A 15,000-nucleotide genomic window follows, 5' to 3' on the forward strand; every position below is an offset into this window, starting at 1 on the left:
GAATTTAAGGATGAGGCAGCTTCATTTCCTTTAAAATCTTTTCTTGGATTACGGGCGAAATTATATTCATATCTTGTAAATAATGAGAAGGAGGAAACTGTAAATAAGTGTGTGGCAAAAGGTGTGAAGACACATGTGAAAAAAGAAAACTTAGTTTTGACTTGTATAAAAAATGTTTGATTGAACGATGCCAACATATAGAAAAATGTAATATGTTGAGATCCTTCAATCATAACATGCATCAATTGAATGCGCAAAGGTTTGTTTAAGCCCGTTCGATGACAACGCTTTATTGCAGAGAACGGAATCGATACATTACCATTCGGTCACTACAAAATAGCAAACTGATGGCACAGATCAGTGTGTGTGTAACAAGCTAGTGACCAACACATCGAATTCTGTTTCAACGTGTCTTCACACAAAGAAGAAGAATGAGTAATATTAGAGCAAAATTAGCAGCAGAGCTTCACTCTGCTGCACGTGTAAATTACCCCACACGCAGATATGAGTTGAAGAATGAGAACGATTTATATCAATCAGATCTGATTGAGATGGGTAGCTTATCTAAATTCAATAAAGGATATCGTTATATTTTAGTTGTTATTAATTGTTTTACTAAGTACGCTTATTGTATACCTTTAAAGAATAAGACTGCACAAAGTGTTTATAATGCACTCGAACCCATTATTTGTAAGAATAGACATATGCGTTTTTTCCAGACAGATGGAGGGAAGGAGTATTTTAATAAGCATGTGAAAGATTTGTTAGATATATAATATCAAGCATTATTCTGTGTTTTACTGATAAGAAAGCTAGTATCGCTGAGAGATTTAATCGTACAATAAAATCAAAATATATCGATCTTTAACTGAACGTGGGAGTAAAAACTGGGTTAATAACTTACAAAATATTGTAGATGATTATAACAATACAGTACACAGTAGCATTGGAATGCGACCTAAAGATGTAACTAAAAAACATCGTAAACGTGTTTTAGAATCACTAAACTCTGCATTTAATAGACGATTCAATTAAAAGTGTTGAAACCAAAATATAAGCTAGGTGATATTGTGAGAATTTCTAAAAGAAACAGATATTTGATAAAAAATATATCACAAGACCTTACTTACTCTTAGAAGATCTTAGTGTGAGATAATACAGGTAGGTTTTATCAAGAAGAAATTAAAAAAACGCATTTGAATGAATCTGAAAGAAATGTTTATTTGATAGAAAAAATATTGAGACGATAAGGATAAGTTGCTTGTGAAATGGATTGGATTTCCACAACCATCATTCATAAATCGAGAGAACTTATTAGAGTAAATAATAATTAGAGTAAGATCACATGGTATAATTTTATCGAATCACATATGTTGTAAATAATTAGAGTAAGATCATATTGATGTAAATAATGTACATTATCTATCCACATTTGTTGTAAATAATTAGAGTAAGATCTATATGATGTAATAATGTACATTATCTATCCACATTTGTTGTAATAATTAGAGTAAGATCATATGATGTAAAGTAAATAATTAGAGTAAGATCATATATGATGTAAATATGTACATTATCTATCCACATTTGTTGTAAATAATTAGAGTAAGATCATATGATGTAAATAATGTACATTATCTATCCATCTGTTGTAATATTCTTTACATTGTGTGTTTTTTAAATAAAAACAACTTGAATTGAATGTGGCTCTTTCATTTCTCATTTTGTCATAGAGAAGTGCTAGTAGCATGTGGCACAAGGTGACTATATGTTGAATGGGTGAGTACATCTAGTCACCTAGAAACGCTTCATTCCGAGTGAACCAGACACATGAAACAGTTCTGTTTGTATATCTCACTTTCTCAACATGAACAAACTCGACATTGTAAATTTCGATAAGTTAATTGCACAAGAGGAAAAGCCTGTATGGTGTAAGAATGGAACATTGATACCGCATAACGCTAGAATTCTCATTGTAGGGCCGTCTGCATGTGGTAAAACGAATTTATTGTTCAACTTGATTTTTCCAAAAATGGATGAGATTTAAACATATTTATTTAAATACTAAAAGCCAATATCAAGATAAGTACTTGTTTTTAAGAAAAGTCTTTCAAAAATGAAAGGTATTGAATTTCATGTCAATGATATTCCTGAGAGAATTCTCCACCCCAATAAATTGAAAAATTTTCTCTCGCCATATTCGATGATTTACAACTTAGTCACACACCTCAAATAAGAGATTATTTTACTATGGGTAGACATCGTAATATTGATACAGCATATTTAATTCAAAGTTATGGTGCAACACAAAAAACTTTCACCAGAGATAATGCAAATATGATTGTTATATTCAAAATTGATCAATTATCACTCAAATTAATACATAGAGACTATGTGGGTGAAGATATTTGCTTCAGAGATTTCAGTAAATTGTGTTCAAATGTGTGGAATTCTAAGAAGCATAGTTTTCTTACTATTATGACCGAATGTACAGCTAATAGTGGAAAATATAGACAGGGTCTGGATAACTTTATTGACATTCAGTAGAGAGTGAGTAGCAGTGAAAGAATGAGGATGTCTCGTAGAAGACAAAACGCTAGTGTTGCTCTAATCGATAAGATTAAGAAATTGAGGAAAGTTATTAGAGATAAACATAGAAGCATTGTACATTTTGAAAAGCAATCTGACAATTACAGAGAAAAACTTTTTAAACCGATTATCACACCTTAGTTGAAATGGGGAAAACTAAATCTTCTCTCCACTCTGATCAGAGTTTTATACCAAAAAAGGAGGAACAAGAAGAAGAAGAAGAAGAAGAAGAAGACGAAAGTATGGAATTGGGAGAAAAAACATGATGATGAAACAATAGAAGTTGCATCACCATCAGCAGCTGAAAAAGATCTAAGCATGAACGAATCAAGTATATTTAATTCAACTAGGCTTGAGAGTGATACAAGCGCTAACATAAAGAAGATAAAGAATCAAGTGCTTGCACAATATTTGTATACATTTCATAGTGACAAAATGCGCATTTTTGTTGTTTAGTATTGAACTTACGTGGCTCAGAACGACCATGTTTTTGTTGTGAGTTGTTCTTGTTCGGGTTTTGATACTCATCTGATCTCTGCCTAGGCCTATCTTGCATTTCAATTTTTCTATGGGAGGGTTGTATTGCCTGTACCATTTGTTTTTCTTCTGATTTCGCAATTAACTTTTCTAATCTATCATACAAACTATTTATCCTTTCCTCTTGCGGGGACAACCTTGACATGTTTGCAGTTTCATTGGATAATTGAGGCAATAATCCTATTCTGTCGTCTGTAATGAATTGGGATAGTGTGAATTGTTTTATATTATTTTCCAATTCAGCAATTGTATCGTTTTTCAGCATGACGATTTGTCTAGAATATGTGGAAGAAGACCTCTCAAAATGTAGCGTATTTCTCTTTTCTCAGACATTTCTGAATCATACTTCTGGCATAAAAACAGAATGTGAGCCATGTAATTTTGAATGGTTTCCCTTGGTGACATTTTCCTATTCATTAGTTCTATTTCAATTTTCTCTACTGATGCAATTGGCTCGAAGTAGCCCAGTAGTGCATTGCTCACATTGTCGAAATTAAGGGTATTTTGCTTTTACAAAGTGGCAGAGATTGTTTCAAAGTATTGAGCGACGCTTCCTTTCAAATAGAATGGAAGGTATGTGAGGCAATCATCCTTATCCCAAGAGTTAGCCGTAGCAACTCGTTTATAATTTTGAATATAGTCGGAAATATTTTCGTGAGGTGCGGCGGAAAATGTTTGAGGTGTGAAAAATGGTATTTTTCTTTCAGCCATTGTTGACTGGATTTGGTCGTCTTGTTTTGCTATTTTAGAGTTCGTAACTTCAGGTGTTTTAAAAGGAATTGATAATAAATTTGGCGTTGAGGTGGATAGTTGTTGTTTTTTTGTGGCCAGTTCAAGACTTTCTTTAGGGAAAATAAATTCGGTTTGACTTGTTTGTGTTACTAATATTTTGATGGAGTTGATGGGCGAGAATTTTCTCCTGCCTCCTGGAGTTTAAAGTTTTGCCTTAGGGTTCTCTCTAGATTATATAGATCAGGGAATTGGTCTTCTAATTCATCTGAAAGTTTAACAGTCGTTAAAATATATTGAATAGCCCTTTCGCGCTCTTTTTGGTAATTAGGAATGTCATTGAAATTCTTTTTTATTAATCTGAGAGTGGACCTGATGAATTCTAAATAAGCATTTTTTGGTATATAAAGGTTGTTCTGCTAGGTTGATCGCTGTTGTTAAATCGAGTTTACCCGTGGAAATACTCCTAAGGTCAGGTAAACTAGTCATTGGAATCCAATTCTATTTAAATTGGGGATTGTAATCAAATTTGTAATGTGAACATAGAGCATAATAGTAATGAGGCATACACATAAACAAAAGAAAAAAAACTTAGAATAATTAATTTGATTGAACCAATTTGATAATGAATCATTCATTTAGTTTAGAAGTTTGTTCATGCTTCCTGATTTTCGTGAAAATATCTCTTATTTGAATAATTATTAACATAGATCAATAGAAAACAACAATGAGCTCGCTTCATATCTCAACTCGTAGACGTGCTGAAATGAAGGTTTGGATTTCAGCACGTCGACGAGTTGAGATATGAAGGTCATGAAACACAGTATTATTTATTTACTAGATCACTTTCACTGTCAATGAAGTTTTTCCGTTTCATTAGCATGTTTGAAAAAGAATTTACAAAGTAAGCAAAGCTACTCTTGACATTCTAATTTAAGTTTCTATTCATCTGATTGTATTATTGAACTCACTATTATTGACACCAAAACTTATTGGATTTACTAATCATATTTTTATTGTGTAGAGAGACCGGAAAAGTTCAACAAGGTTAGATTAATCTGTTTTATTTTTAAGCTTTAATTTTTAGTGAACAGAAATAAACACGGCGTGACTCCACCATTTATGACGTACCGGACAGTAAGCTTTTACAATTGCATTACGTTAAAAGAGAACAATTAATATGTATCACCATTTGTAACCAAGTTATAATTTTTTGTGAATATTGGGGGCTCCACCATTTCCCAGATGGGAAGAAGAGTTACAAAGGAGATACATAGCTGGAGATGGTAGAGCAGATATTTTAAAGAAATATCATTCTAAGAAATACTAAATTTATTGGTTTACAATATTTTAAAAAGAAATAATTTGAAATCTATGAGTTGAAAGTTATATAATTTAGGCTATGAAGAGAAGGAAAACAGATTATTATCGAACAAGTCTCAATTATCTTATTTAAAAATAAGTTTCTATTTATTTCAATTTGATTAATTTTTGAAAACTATTTAGGTACAGTATTTAATATTTTGAGGATTTTCCTCTTGGTTTGAATTCTCTACATTTTATTTATTATTTTTAAATTCCTATAAAAAAGAAAAACAGCATGACATTATAACTAATAAAATGATGAATTGAGTACGATACCAATCCCCTTTATGATGATCATCTCGTCAGCTTGGCTGGAAGGTGAGGTCTAGAGGAAGGTCCAGGTCCTGGCCAGTCAGAGTCTTAAGAGTGTTCGGAGGAGCGGCACAAAAAAGACTGTCTCGAAAAAGTGGGAAAATCTAATATGAAAATGCCGGCTGGTGGGGAGACTGGAAATTAAAGTTCCACCACTCTGAAGCTCTGCGATTTTTCATTCAGTCAGGGCAATTTGGCTTTCTAGTGATCCTGATTTCACTATTGAGAATTAAAAAGGGAAATAAATTAAAAATTTGATGTGTTTGCAGAGCTGTCAAAACCCATGGTTTATGACAATATGAAAAAAGTTGTGGGATAAATGATGTAGGAAATTATGTAAGCTTCAATTTTGTATATAACAATTATGTCTGTAAGATACATAGTTTTCGAGTTATATGCGAGAAACCAAAAAATGGTACCTTTGAATCACCCCCACCCCCTTAGCACAGAGGGTAGGGGTGGGGACTTTTGATATGTTTACCTCCTTACTACACTAAACAGAGCTGTGGGGTCAAAAATTGTCTTACAAACATTTCCCTCTATAACCTTCCTTTGGACTATGAAAAAAACTTTAAATTTACAAAATAAAGAATAAAACCACTTAAATTTTGAGCTCAAAAATATCACGTTCACCTTAGCTACATAACAGCTGTTTCATAATGCAAATATTTAAGGCGGGATGCACACCGGAGAAACGCATTTCGTAAAGCCCTCTTTCATGAAACTTGTTTCATGCAATCCGTTTCACTCGCGCATGCATACAAAAGAAACGATCCCTGCTCAATCTTATCAGTCGATTGCGAGCAACTTTCGTTTCACGTTTCCTGAAACTTTTTTCATGAAACGCGTTTCTCCGGTGTGCATCCCGCCTTACTCGAAATAAAACAATGAGATGTGATGAGATGTGTGATCTACTTGGAATATAACAAGAGATGTGAAAGTGATGAGTTGTATAATTTTAGAAACATGCTGAAATCATGCAAATATTTGATAAGTTTAGTGAACAAAAATAGAGGTGTTTGGATAGACAAATGATTTGGATGAATAAATCTTAAAACCAGATGAGATGATAATAAATAGATGATGAATGATAATCAATAATATCCATTCATACATCTTATTGAATAATATTGAATATTGAGCAATGACTAGAGTCATGGCTTACTTTAGATAATATCTATAGTAGGCTGTGCTAGAGCCCATGATTCATCTATGGTAAAATAAATGTGCAACAAGAGTTGTTGTTCGCATGTGGTGGTTTGTTTGTGGTTTGTGTGATTTGTTCGTGGTTTGTTTGTCCGACGATTATTTTCGATTGCTTTCACAAATCAACAATGATGCATGCAATTTATAATTCAATGCAGCTTGAACTATTTCTCTTGACTTTCCCCTGTTTTTAATAGAACAGCTCACAGAATATCAGCGGCATTTTGAGCAAGTTCTCCATCCCGGGGGCTCAGCACTATATGACTTGAAAATGGTCTGATAAGTCGAAATATAGACTAATTTGTTGGAGAGCAGCTTATTTCAACATTTTGATACTAATGTATTCAGCTGAAAATCATATAAGATTAATATTCATCATAACAAATAAACCATGAATATGATTATGAATCAACCTTGATCTTGATGAATATTATGGTCATTGCCTAATCACGTATTTCGTATGTTCAGCAACAGATTATGTATATAGTCCAGTCAAGGAAAGGTTATAGAGGGAAAAGTTGGGAAGACAATTTTTGACCCCGCAGTTCTGTTTAGAGTAGTAAGGAGGTAAACTTATCAAAAGTCCCCACCCCTACCCACTGTGCTAAGGGAGTGGGGGTGGTTTAAAGGTACAATTTTTTGGTTTCTCGCATAAAACTCAAAAACTATGTATCCTAAGGACTTGACTGTCATATAACAAATTAAAGCTTACATAATTCCCTGCAATATTCATCCTCCTTTTTTTATATCTCCTCTAGTTTTCGAGATATCCGCCCTTGAAGGTGTGAAATTTAAAAAAAAAAAACACGTTTGCCACCAATGTTTTTCTGTTTTTGCTCTTATAACTTTTCAAAAATCGATGGCAAAAATCCGTATCGACCATTAGCTTATAGAGCATTAAATTTTCTTCAATTTGATGTATGATTCCACACTTTTACGAATTTCCCTACACCTTTTGCAGCAGCTTTAGTGTTGAGTGTGAAATCTCCATTTTTGCAACAATAGACTACCGTAATTGACAAAGGAATTTAAAGGGAATGTTTTAAACAAAATTTTTGACTTTGCAGCTTTGTTGAGACTAATTATTATTATTTAATTATTATATTTATTTAGACTAGTTGGGAGGAGAACATATCAAAAGTCACCATTCTTAACTCATGTGCTAAGGGGATGTGGGTGGTTTAAAAGTTGCATTTTTCAGCGTTTCGCTTCCACACTCATATCTTGAGAATAATGCGTTCAAACGACATAACCAACTATTTAAAATTGAAGCTTGATAAATGTTCTACGCTTTTGGTTTAGTGGAACTTTGTGATATTCCCAACAGTGTCCGAGATATTCGCTCTTGAAGGTGTGTAATAGTTAAAATAACATGTTTTAATCCAAAGTTTTGCTCTTTCAGAGCTTATAACTCTTCAACAATGCATCGTGAAAACTGATGTTTATCGTAGGTTTGTAGAGCATTATATTGAGATTGAATTGAACGGGATAGATCGCCGGATAGATCTAAAGTTTTGTTTGAAAAGTGTCATATTCAGTAAGGTCGAAGAAGTGTGACTTGCTGAAAATAGCAGAAGAGTTGAATACTGATCTACCTATTAATCCGAGAGTGATACAAATAAGTAGATTGATTGCTGAATCAGAAGGCTACGACGAAGAGTTTACCAAGAATTTGTTGGATAGAGTAAAGACAGATAGAGAAAATGATGAGATAAAGAAACGAAAACGTGAAGAAAAGGAACGAGAACGTGAGGAAGAGGAACGTGAATAGAGACCAGAACGTAAAGAAAAGGAACGTGAAGAGAGACGAGAACGTGATGAAATATTTATTTTGCAACTTAAGCAGCAATTTGAATCGAGAAAATTCCAACTTCGAAACAGAGTTTGTGGTAACTATAATCTCAATCAAGAAGTTAATCTTGACATGGAGTTGATTTCTAACCATGATAAGTTGGAACATTTTTCAAAACTTAGATTTGAATACCGAAATCAATTGATCAAGCATTTGATCTAATTCCTTGTAATTCTAACTTGACAAATCCTTGCAGTGGAGAAATATTGAAAATTGATTATCAGAAACTTGAAAGTATTAATGGTTATGTCAGTTTCAAATCTGTAGCCCACAATCATCTGCGCATTGGAAATAATGAAAATATGAAGGAAGAGGGTGATGATGAGGTGGAAAGGGAACTTAGATGGAATAGTGGAGAGGAAAATGGAATTGAATCAAATTATGAAATTAAGGAAAAACTTCGAGAACGGAATGAGAATGTACAGAAGATGAGGAGAGATGATAAAGATGTGGAAATGGAAGAAAGTCAAGGATTCATACACCCTAAAAAATATCGGGGCACCGAGCTTCGCTCGTTATTTTTATCTATTGATAAACAGAACACAATTCTCTAAAATGATAGTGTTTATATTTCACAGCTGGCTATAAATATGTCATCTTATGAATTTCGGGGATGCGATATTTTGTTTTTTAGCATAGGCCTACTCACTTGCTCACTCACTTTTTTACTATCCACAGCTGTTTCAGCCAAGGATGAATTATTCATTCTTTTAAGTCATTCCGCGAGTTTTCCCAAGGATAAGACCTAGTGCAATCGAATTTTTATATCATAAACCTACTATGTTCCAAATTTCGTGTAAATAGTTACATTTAATGTCATTATTCGAGATCCGTTAAACATAAATAACCAGATATAAAAATATATACAAATATACAGAAATTGCTCGCTCAATATAATAGGATAACGAACGATGCTCGGTGCCCCGATATTTAAGAAAGAAATGAAAAAGAAATATTGGCTAGTATTGTAAAAAGTGAAGTTGATAAGAATAATTATAGAATGAAGAATAAATGTATGAATCGATGCAAACTCGAAATTCAGAGGAATGGCCTGAACATAGGTTGGATTCGTATGAGAAAGAGATTGATGAAAATGGTATAATTGATAAGCGTGAAGATTTAGAAAGAGAAGTAAAGTTGAATGTTGATGAGGGAAATATGATGAATGAAAATGGTGTAGTTGAGGCAAATCCAAGCACAAATTCTGTTAATTGTAATGGTTTGAATGGAATTGACAAAAACTGTTTTGGAGACGGTTTGAAAAAAACAAATTCTGTGATGAATGATGGTGGAGGAAGACATGATAGAAGTGAGAAACGACGAAATAGAAATGAACTAACTCTGATAACAGTGAAGATGAGCGGAATGAACGTATGAAGAAAAAACGTATGGATGAGAAAAAAGATAGGAATCGGCAAGATTGGAGAGAATTATCAGAATTTGATGGATCTGATGATGATGAAAAGCGTAGGAAGAGAAAAATGAGATATAAACAAATTATATACGAAGAAAATTCTAAAAAATCTAGGAAACCTTGGAAAGGTTTTGTCATCAGACAAACAAAAGGCGAGCAGCAATCTTTGAAAAATAGCAATCAGTCAAATCGAAAGCATTCAGCTCGGATGAAAAAGATAAAAAAGTAATGAAAAAGCAATTCAAAGTAGGTACCGTACCCCAAACAGCCAAAGAAAATCAGTCTTATCAAGCAGTATTGCGTATAATGTAGTGTTGTGTTTTGTTCACGTTCGTTTCATCTTGTGTGTTTTGTTTATGTTTGTTTTATTTTGCATGTTTTGTTTACGTTTGTTTTATTTAGCGGAGGCTTGAGGGCAAGCCAATTTGTCAGAATGGCCGAGTGTACTCGTAAACTTTCATATGAAAGTAGTCATGTGATTAGTTCAAAAAGCAACATTGTTAATAAAATAAATAAACAAGTTAGTTTTTACGGGAAAAGCTCAATGTATAGATTAAGAAAATATAAAATGTGAATGTGTGAAATGAAGAAAAGTAATTGTTTATGAAAGGATATTGATTTATAAAATAATATCCTACAGTAATATCAAAATATTGATCATTTCCTTTTTTCAGATTATCCTTGAAATGCAAAATTTCGAAAAAAGCCTTACACATACATCGACGCGCAATTCAAAAAGGAACATTCGCTTCAAATTTTATGGAAATTTGTTTCCGTTTTGAACGAAAATGCAGGACAAACATACAGACAAAAGCAATTCCTGTCGAGTTGAAACGTAGACCTCACTACGCTCGGTCACTCAACAATGTAACTTCTTGACACATTTTTATTTGTTTTTTGAAGAGCTGTGCTTATCTCTGTTCCACAATTTTCATCTGATCCGCAGATTTGTTCAAATGTGGAAATATTTTTTCTTATTTCCTCTGTACATGTTAGTATCATCCACTGGTGGATCCAGTATTTTAATAGTGTGTGCTTCTAGTATTAATTCGAACTATTCCAGTAGCACTCTAGTATTGCTATGTTGTGATTCTAATTAAAAGATTCTAAATAGTATATGAAGATATTTAATGGCCTGATTAAGTTGAACAATAATAAAATTTCAATATTGTACTCAAGTAGTAAAATGAATTCAATTCGAATTAACCTTGAATAAATGGAACTGGTTATAATGGACGTATATTTGAAAATTGATTAGATAGGGCTTTTTCTCTTATTCAGCCTGATGGATAAATGAATGGAAAAGCATCTAACTTCTCAATATTAGGGCCAATTCCCTAAATGTTATGGATACGAAAATCATATCTTGTAGGCCTACATTAAAAAAGTCCTGAGAGTAGGCTGCATCGAAGAACCATGTTGTGTGCCCACTACAGAATTCATACAAAAAAAGTCTGGAAGAGTAGCAGAGTCTTATTGATCTCAGTATAATAGGCTTAAAGTTCTGAAGTTTTCCTTAGAAAACTTTGTATCCTTATAAATATTATGTTTATACTAGGGAAGTTATAAACTCAGTAGATTACTGAATGCTTGAAAAGGCAATTAGGTTGTGAAGTAGCAAAGTCAGTATCTATAACACGAAATAGAATAATTTATTCAGTAATAATTTATTTACAACAATAAATAATTCCGGAATAAATAGGAACAAACACTTTTAGAATTGGTGAATACTTGTTGAAAAAATAGAATACCGGAAGAATCATCAGGTTTAAATAAGATTTAAAGTAGCTGTAAGGTTGATAAAGCTTCGAAATTGGAGTTGAGGTAATTAGTAGACGTAGTGAGCGCCGAATCCATCGAAGGAGATGTGAGCGACAGCGGGGGCGGCAGAGTAGGCCACTCCGAGGAGGGGAGAGGCGGCAACCTTGGCGACGGGGGCGGCGTAAGCAGCGGGTGCGTGGTAGGCGGGGGCGGCGTATGCGGGGGCGGCGTAAGCGGCAACTGGGGCCTTGTAGGCGACGGGGGCAGCGTATGCGGGGGCGGCGTAGGCAGCAGGTGCGTGGTAGGCGGGGGCGGCGTAGGTGGCGTATCCGGGGTTGCTGACGCGGACATCAGACTTGCTGACGCTGGAGTAGGGAGTGTCGATGGTCTTGGTGTAGGTGGACACCTGTCCCAGGTTGCCGTAGCTCCTCAGGATGTTGGCCGACTGGGAGGTGACGGCTGCGGGCGCGGCGTACGCTGGGGCGTAGGCGGGGGCGGCAACGTAGCCAGCCTCGGCGGCGGCGAGGGCGACAGCGACGATCAGAAGCTGTTCACAACAAAAACATTTGTTATAATCAAATAAGGATGGAAATATTTACTGAAAACTATTGTACGATTCCTCTCAAGTTATAGGTTTCTTGGCAGAAGTCACTAGTTTTCTATTCTACCTTACCATATAATCCCATATAATCATGTGACCTGTTGCTCCCTAATATAGATCTCAAATTCAAATTCAAATTTGAATATAGATCTGAAAATATATTATATATATTTCAAAGGACATAATAACATTACATTTTATACTCTACTTCAACTTTTTCAATGCGTTTTTCGGAACTACAGAGACTATGCCTCGAGTATTATTAAGGTTATGTGGTACCTTATTCGTTTTCTCCCTATCGTTTTTATAATGTACTTATTGTATGAATCAATAAAGAATAGAGAAAGGACTCTTCGATAATAATACAGTATTATACCGAATGTAGTTGAGATCAGTGGCATCCAATGTTTGAATTCATCAACAGTAAACTCATGTAAGAATCGTCTATTATTCGAGTACCTAGTATGAAAAAAGAAATGCAAGTCCACACCAAAGATCACACCTGCAAATGAGTATCTGACAGATAGAGTTGTTGTTCTTTTTTGCTGAAAATGATGCCCACATGAGCTCCAAGCTTGTACGTGGGTAATGAGACGGATGATAATAATAGATGAGTGGACTTAGCCCAAGGTGGGTTCCGAACCACCGGAAAGCTATTTTTAACTCATAAATGGTATTCAGATGAGTTCGGCTCTTAAAGTGGTCACCCTTACAAAGGGAGTAGGAGGCGAATGGAGTTCAACTTATGTTATCGATAGCTTATCAGAGCGACCACGAAACCAAATCGATTCCCCTTTGTTGAAAATGAAATTTTATGAGCTTGAGGAAAACTACGTCAGGAGACTTCAAATATAAATTTTTTCCCTCTGAATAATTGAATATATGGATTATTAGATCTCAAATCCTTCAATTTCACGCAACCAGATATTACTTCAAAGACTAAATAGTTTTCCTCTTTTGCCAAAACATTAATTGCAATTTTTACGTTAATTCTCAACAATGATATCTATTCCACTAACATAATTCACAATGCAAGTAAACATAATTAACTCGTATAAATTATTATGATTGCTATCTAAAATGGATTTCTAGTTAAAAGTCTCCAACTTAAATATACTGTTTTCTGTATAGTTCTCAATGCCACAGAATTAAACTTTTATCCATCAACAGCAAGAGTTGCAACAGAGAAACTCTCCTTGATGAATAATGAACGACTAACAATGATGCTAAAATTACAGCTCATAAGACCTCTAATAATGATTTAGCAATATTCTAGTCACTATTCAACGATCTTTAGTATGGAATTATATATGTTAATAGGATGGCTGATCTCAAGATCCTACGCCCAATATAGTTATATTTACAATGACCTGGTTGCTACAATACAGTTCAAGAATGAAAAATATTTTTTCATAATTGAAGGGAAGGCGATTGTTAAAAAATCCTTGATTCTAAGTTTTAATACGGCGAGCGTAATGTTTAAAATTAATATGGTCAAGTATTTGCTTGGAAGTAGAACATTTTCAGAAGAGCAATACTCTCACTTTAAACTCTGCGGAGAACAATATTCTCAAAAATGCCCAAAAACTCTGTTGTAAACAGAACATATTTCATATGAAACATAAACATAAACATATTGTATATTGAACATATTTTTGTAAGTATAATTGCAAGTGGGCTTACCTTGTACATGTTGCTTGGTTGGTTTTGGTTGTTGTTAAGTTGATAAACAGATGGGTGGTTTGTAATGTGTTGAGAAGTTAGCACCCGCTAGTATTTATATCAGGGAGGCTCCCCTCTTTTTTTACATGACTTGAACAGTGATAATCCCCCTCTACCGTAAAAATAACAGCCCCCGAGTACACAGCAATCATCCATGCACCTTGACCATCGCCTCCTGTTTTTCGTCTCTCTTGCACTGGTCAGCCCTCTCCGTCAGCAACTCCTCCGCTTGTTATGATAAGTTGCTCAATTTTCTTTTTCAAAAGGTCGTCGACTGCTCAGTACGAGGCGTTGGAGAAGCCATTACAGTTCATGTGTACCTACATTATCGGCTGAAATGGAGACTGGTACATGAAAGAAAGCAAGCAAATCTACAGTGGGATTCTCTTCAAACTGTCAGCATTTCTTATCTGAATAATACCAATGCTGACCATTTGCCAATGCTGATAGTATAAAGTGAATCGCAGTATACTTGAGAAGGCGTGGCTCCTCTCTTTCATAAACTTCGTCATTACCATTTCAATCGTCTGATGGTGTGAGCCAATAAACGCCTGACAATAATGCTCATTTGTTGCAGTTTATTGGCAGCTCAATGGATTCGGCTGACCAAAAATTGAGGATATCATGAAAATTAATTTCAGATGAATTCGAAGAGAATCGTACATGTGGTTATAGAAAAAGCAATACTGAAAGTGAGAAAAGTTTTATTATTGTACTAAAGTTTAGTTGTACTAAAGACTAATAATTAAAGTATAATTAGTGTACTAATTTCCCTGAAGCTGCCCAAAATTTTCCACTTATATTTTTTTACCAAAGATTTGGCATTATTATATTCTCTATTATAATCATTCATTATTGTCTATTGAGAGTTCAGTTTACAATTTTGAGTTTCAATTGGGTCCAAATAAAATA

The 15,000-nt window shown here is 34.2% G+C and overlaps 1 protein-coding gene across 1 annotated transcript; it reads right to left on the reverse strand.

The window, feature by feature from the left end:
- Nucleotides 1-11,635: 11,635 nt before the first annotated feature.
- LOC120351192 (cuticle protein 67-like) lies at nt 11,636-14,290 on the reverse strand. Its single transcript, XM_039427522.1, has 2 exons — nt 14,050-14,290; nt 11,636-12,312 (listed from the first exon to the last, which is right to left on the reverse strand). The coding sequence occupies exons 1-2, from the start codon at nt 14,056-14,058 to the stop codon at nt 11,833-11,835; spliced, it is 489 nt and encodes a 162-aa protein (XP_039283456.1). The 5' UTR covers nt 14,059-14,290; the 3' UTR covers nt 11,636-11,832.
- Between the last annotated feature and the right edge of the window lie 710 nt (nt 14,291-15,000).

Source organism: Nilaparvata lugens, chromosome 4 (genome assembly GCF_014356525.2).
Source record: "Nilaparvata lugens isolate BPH chromosome 4, ASM1435652v1, whole genome shotgun sequence".
NCBI lineage: Eukaryota > Metazoa > Arthropoda > Insecta > Hemiptera > Delphacidae > Nilaparvata > Nilaparvata lugens.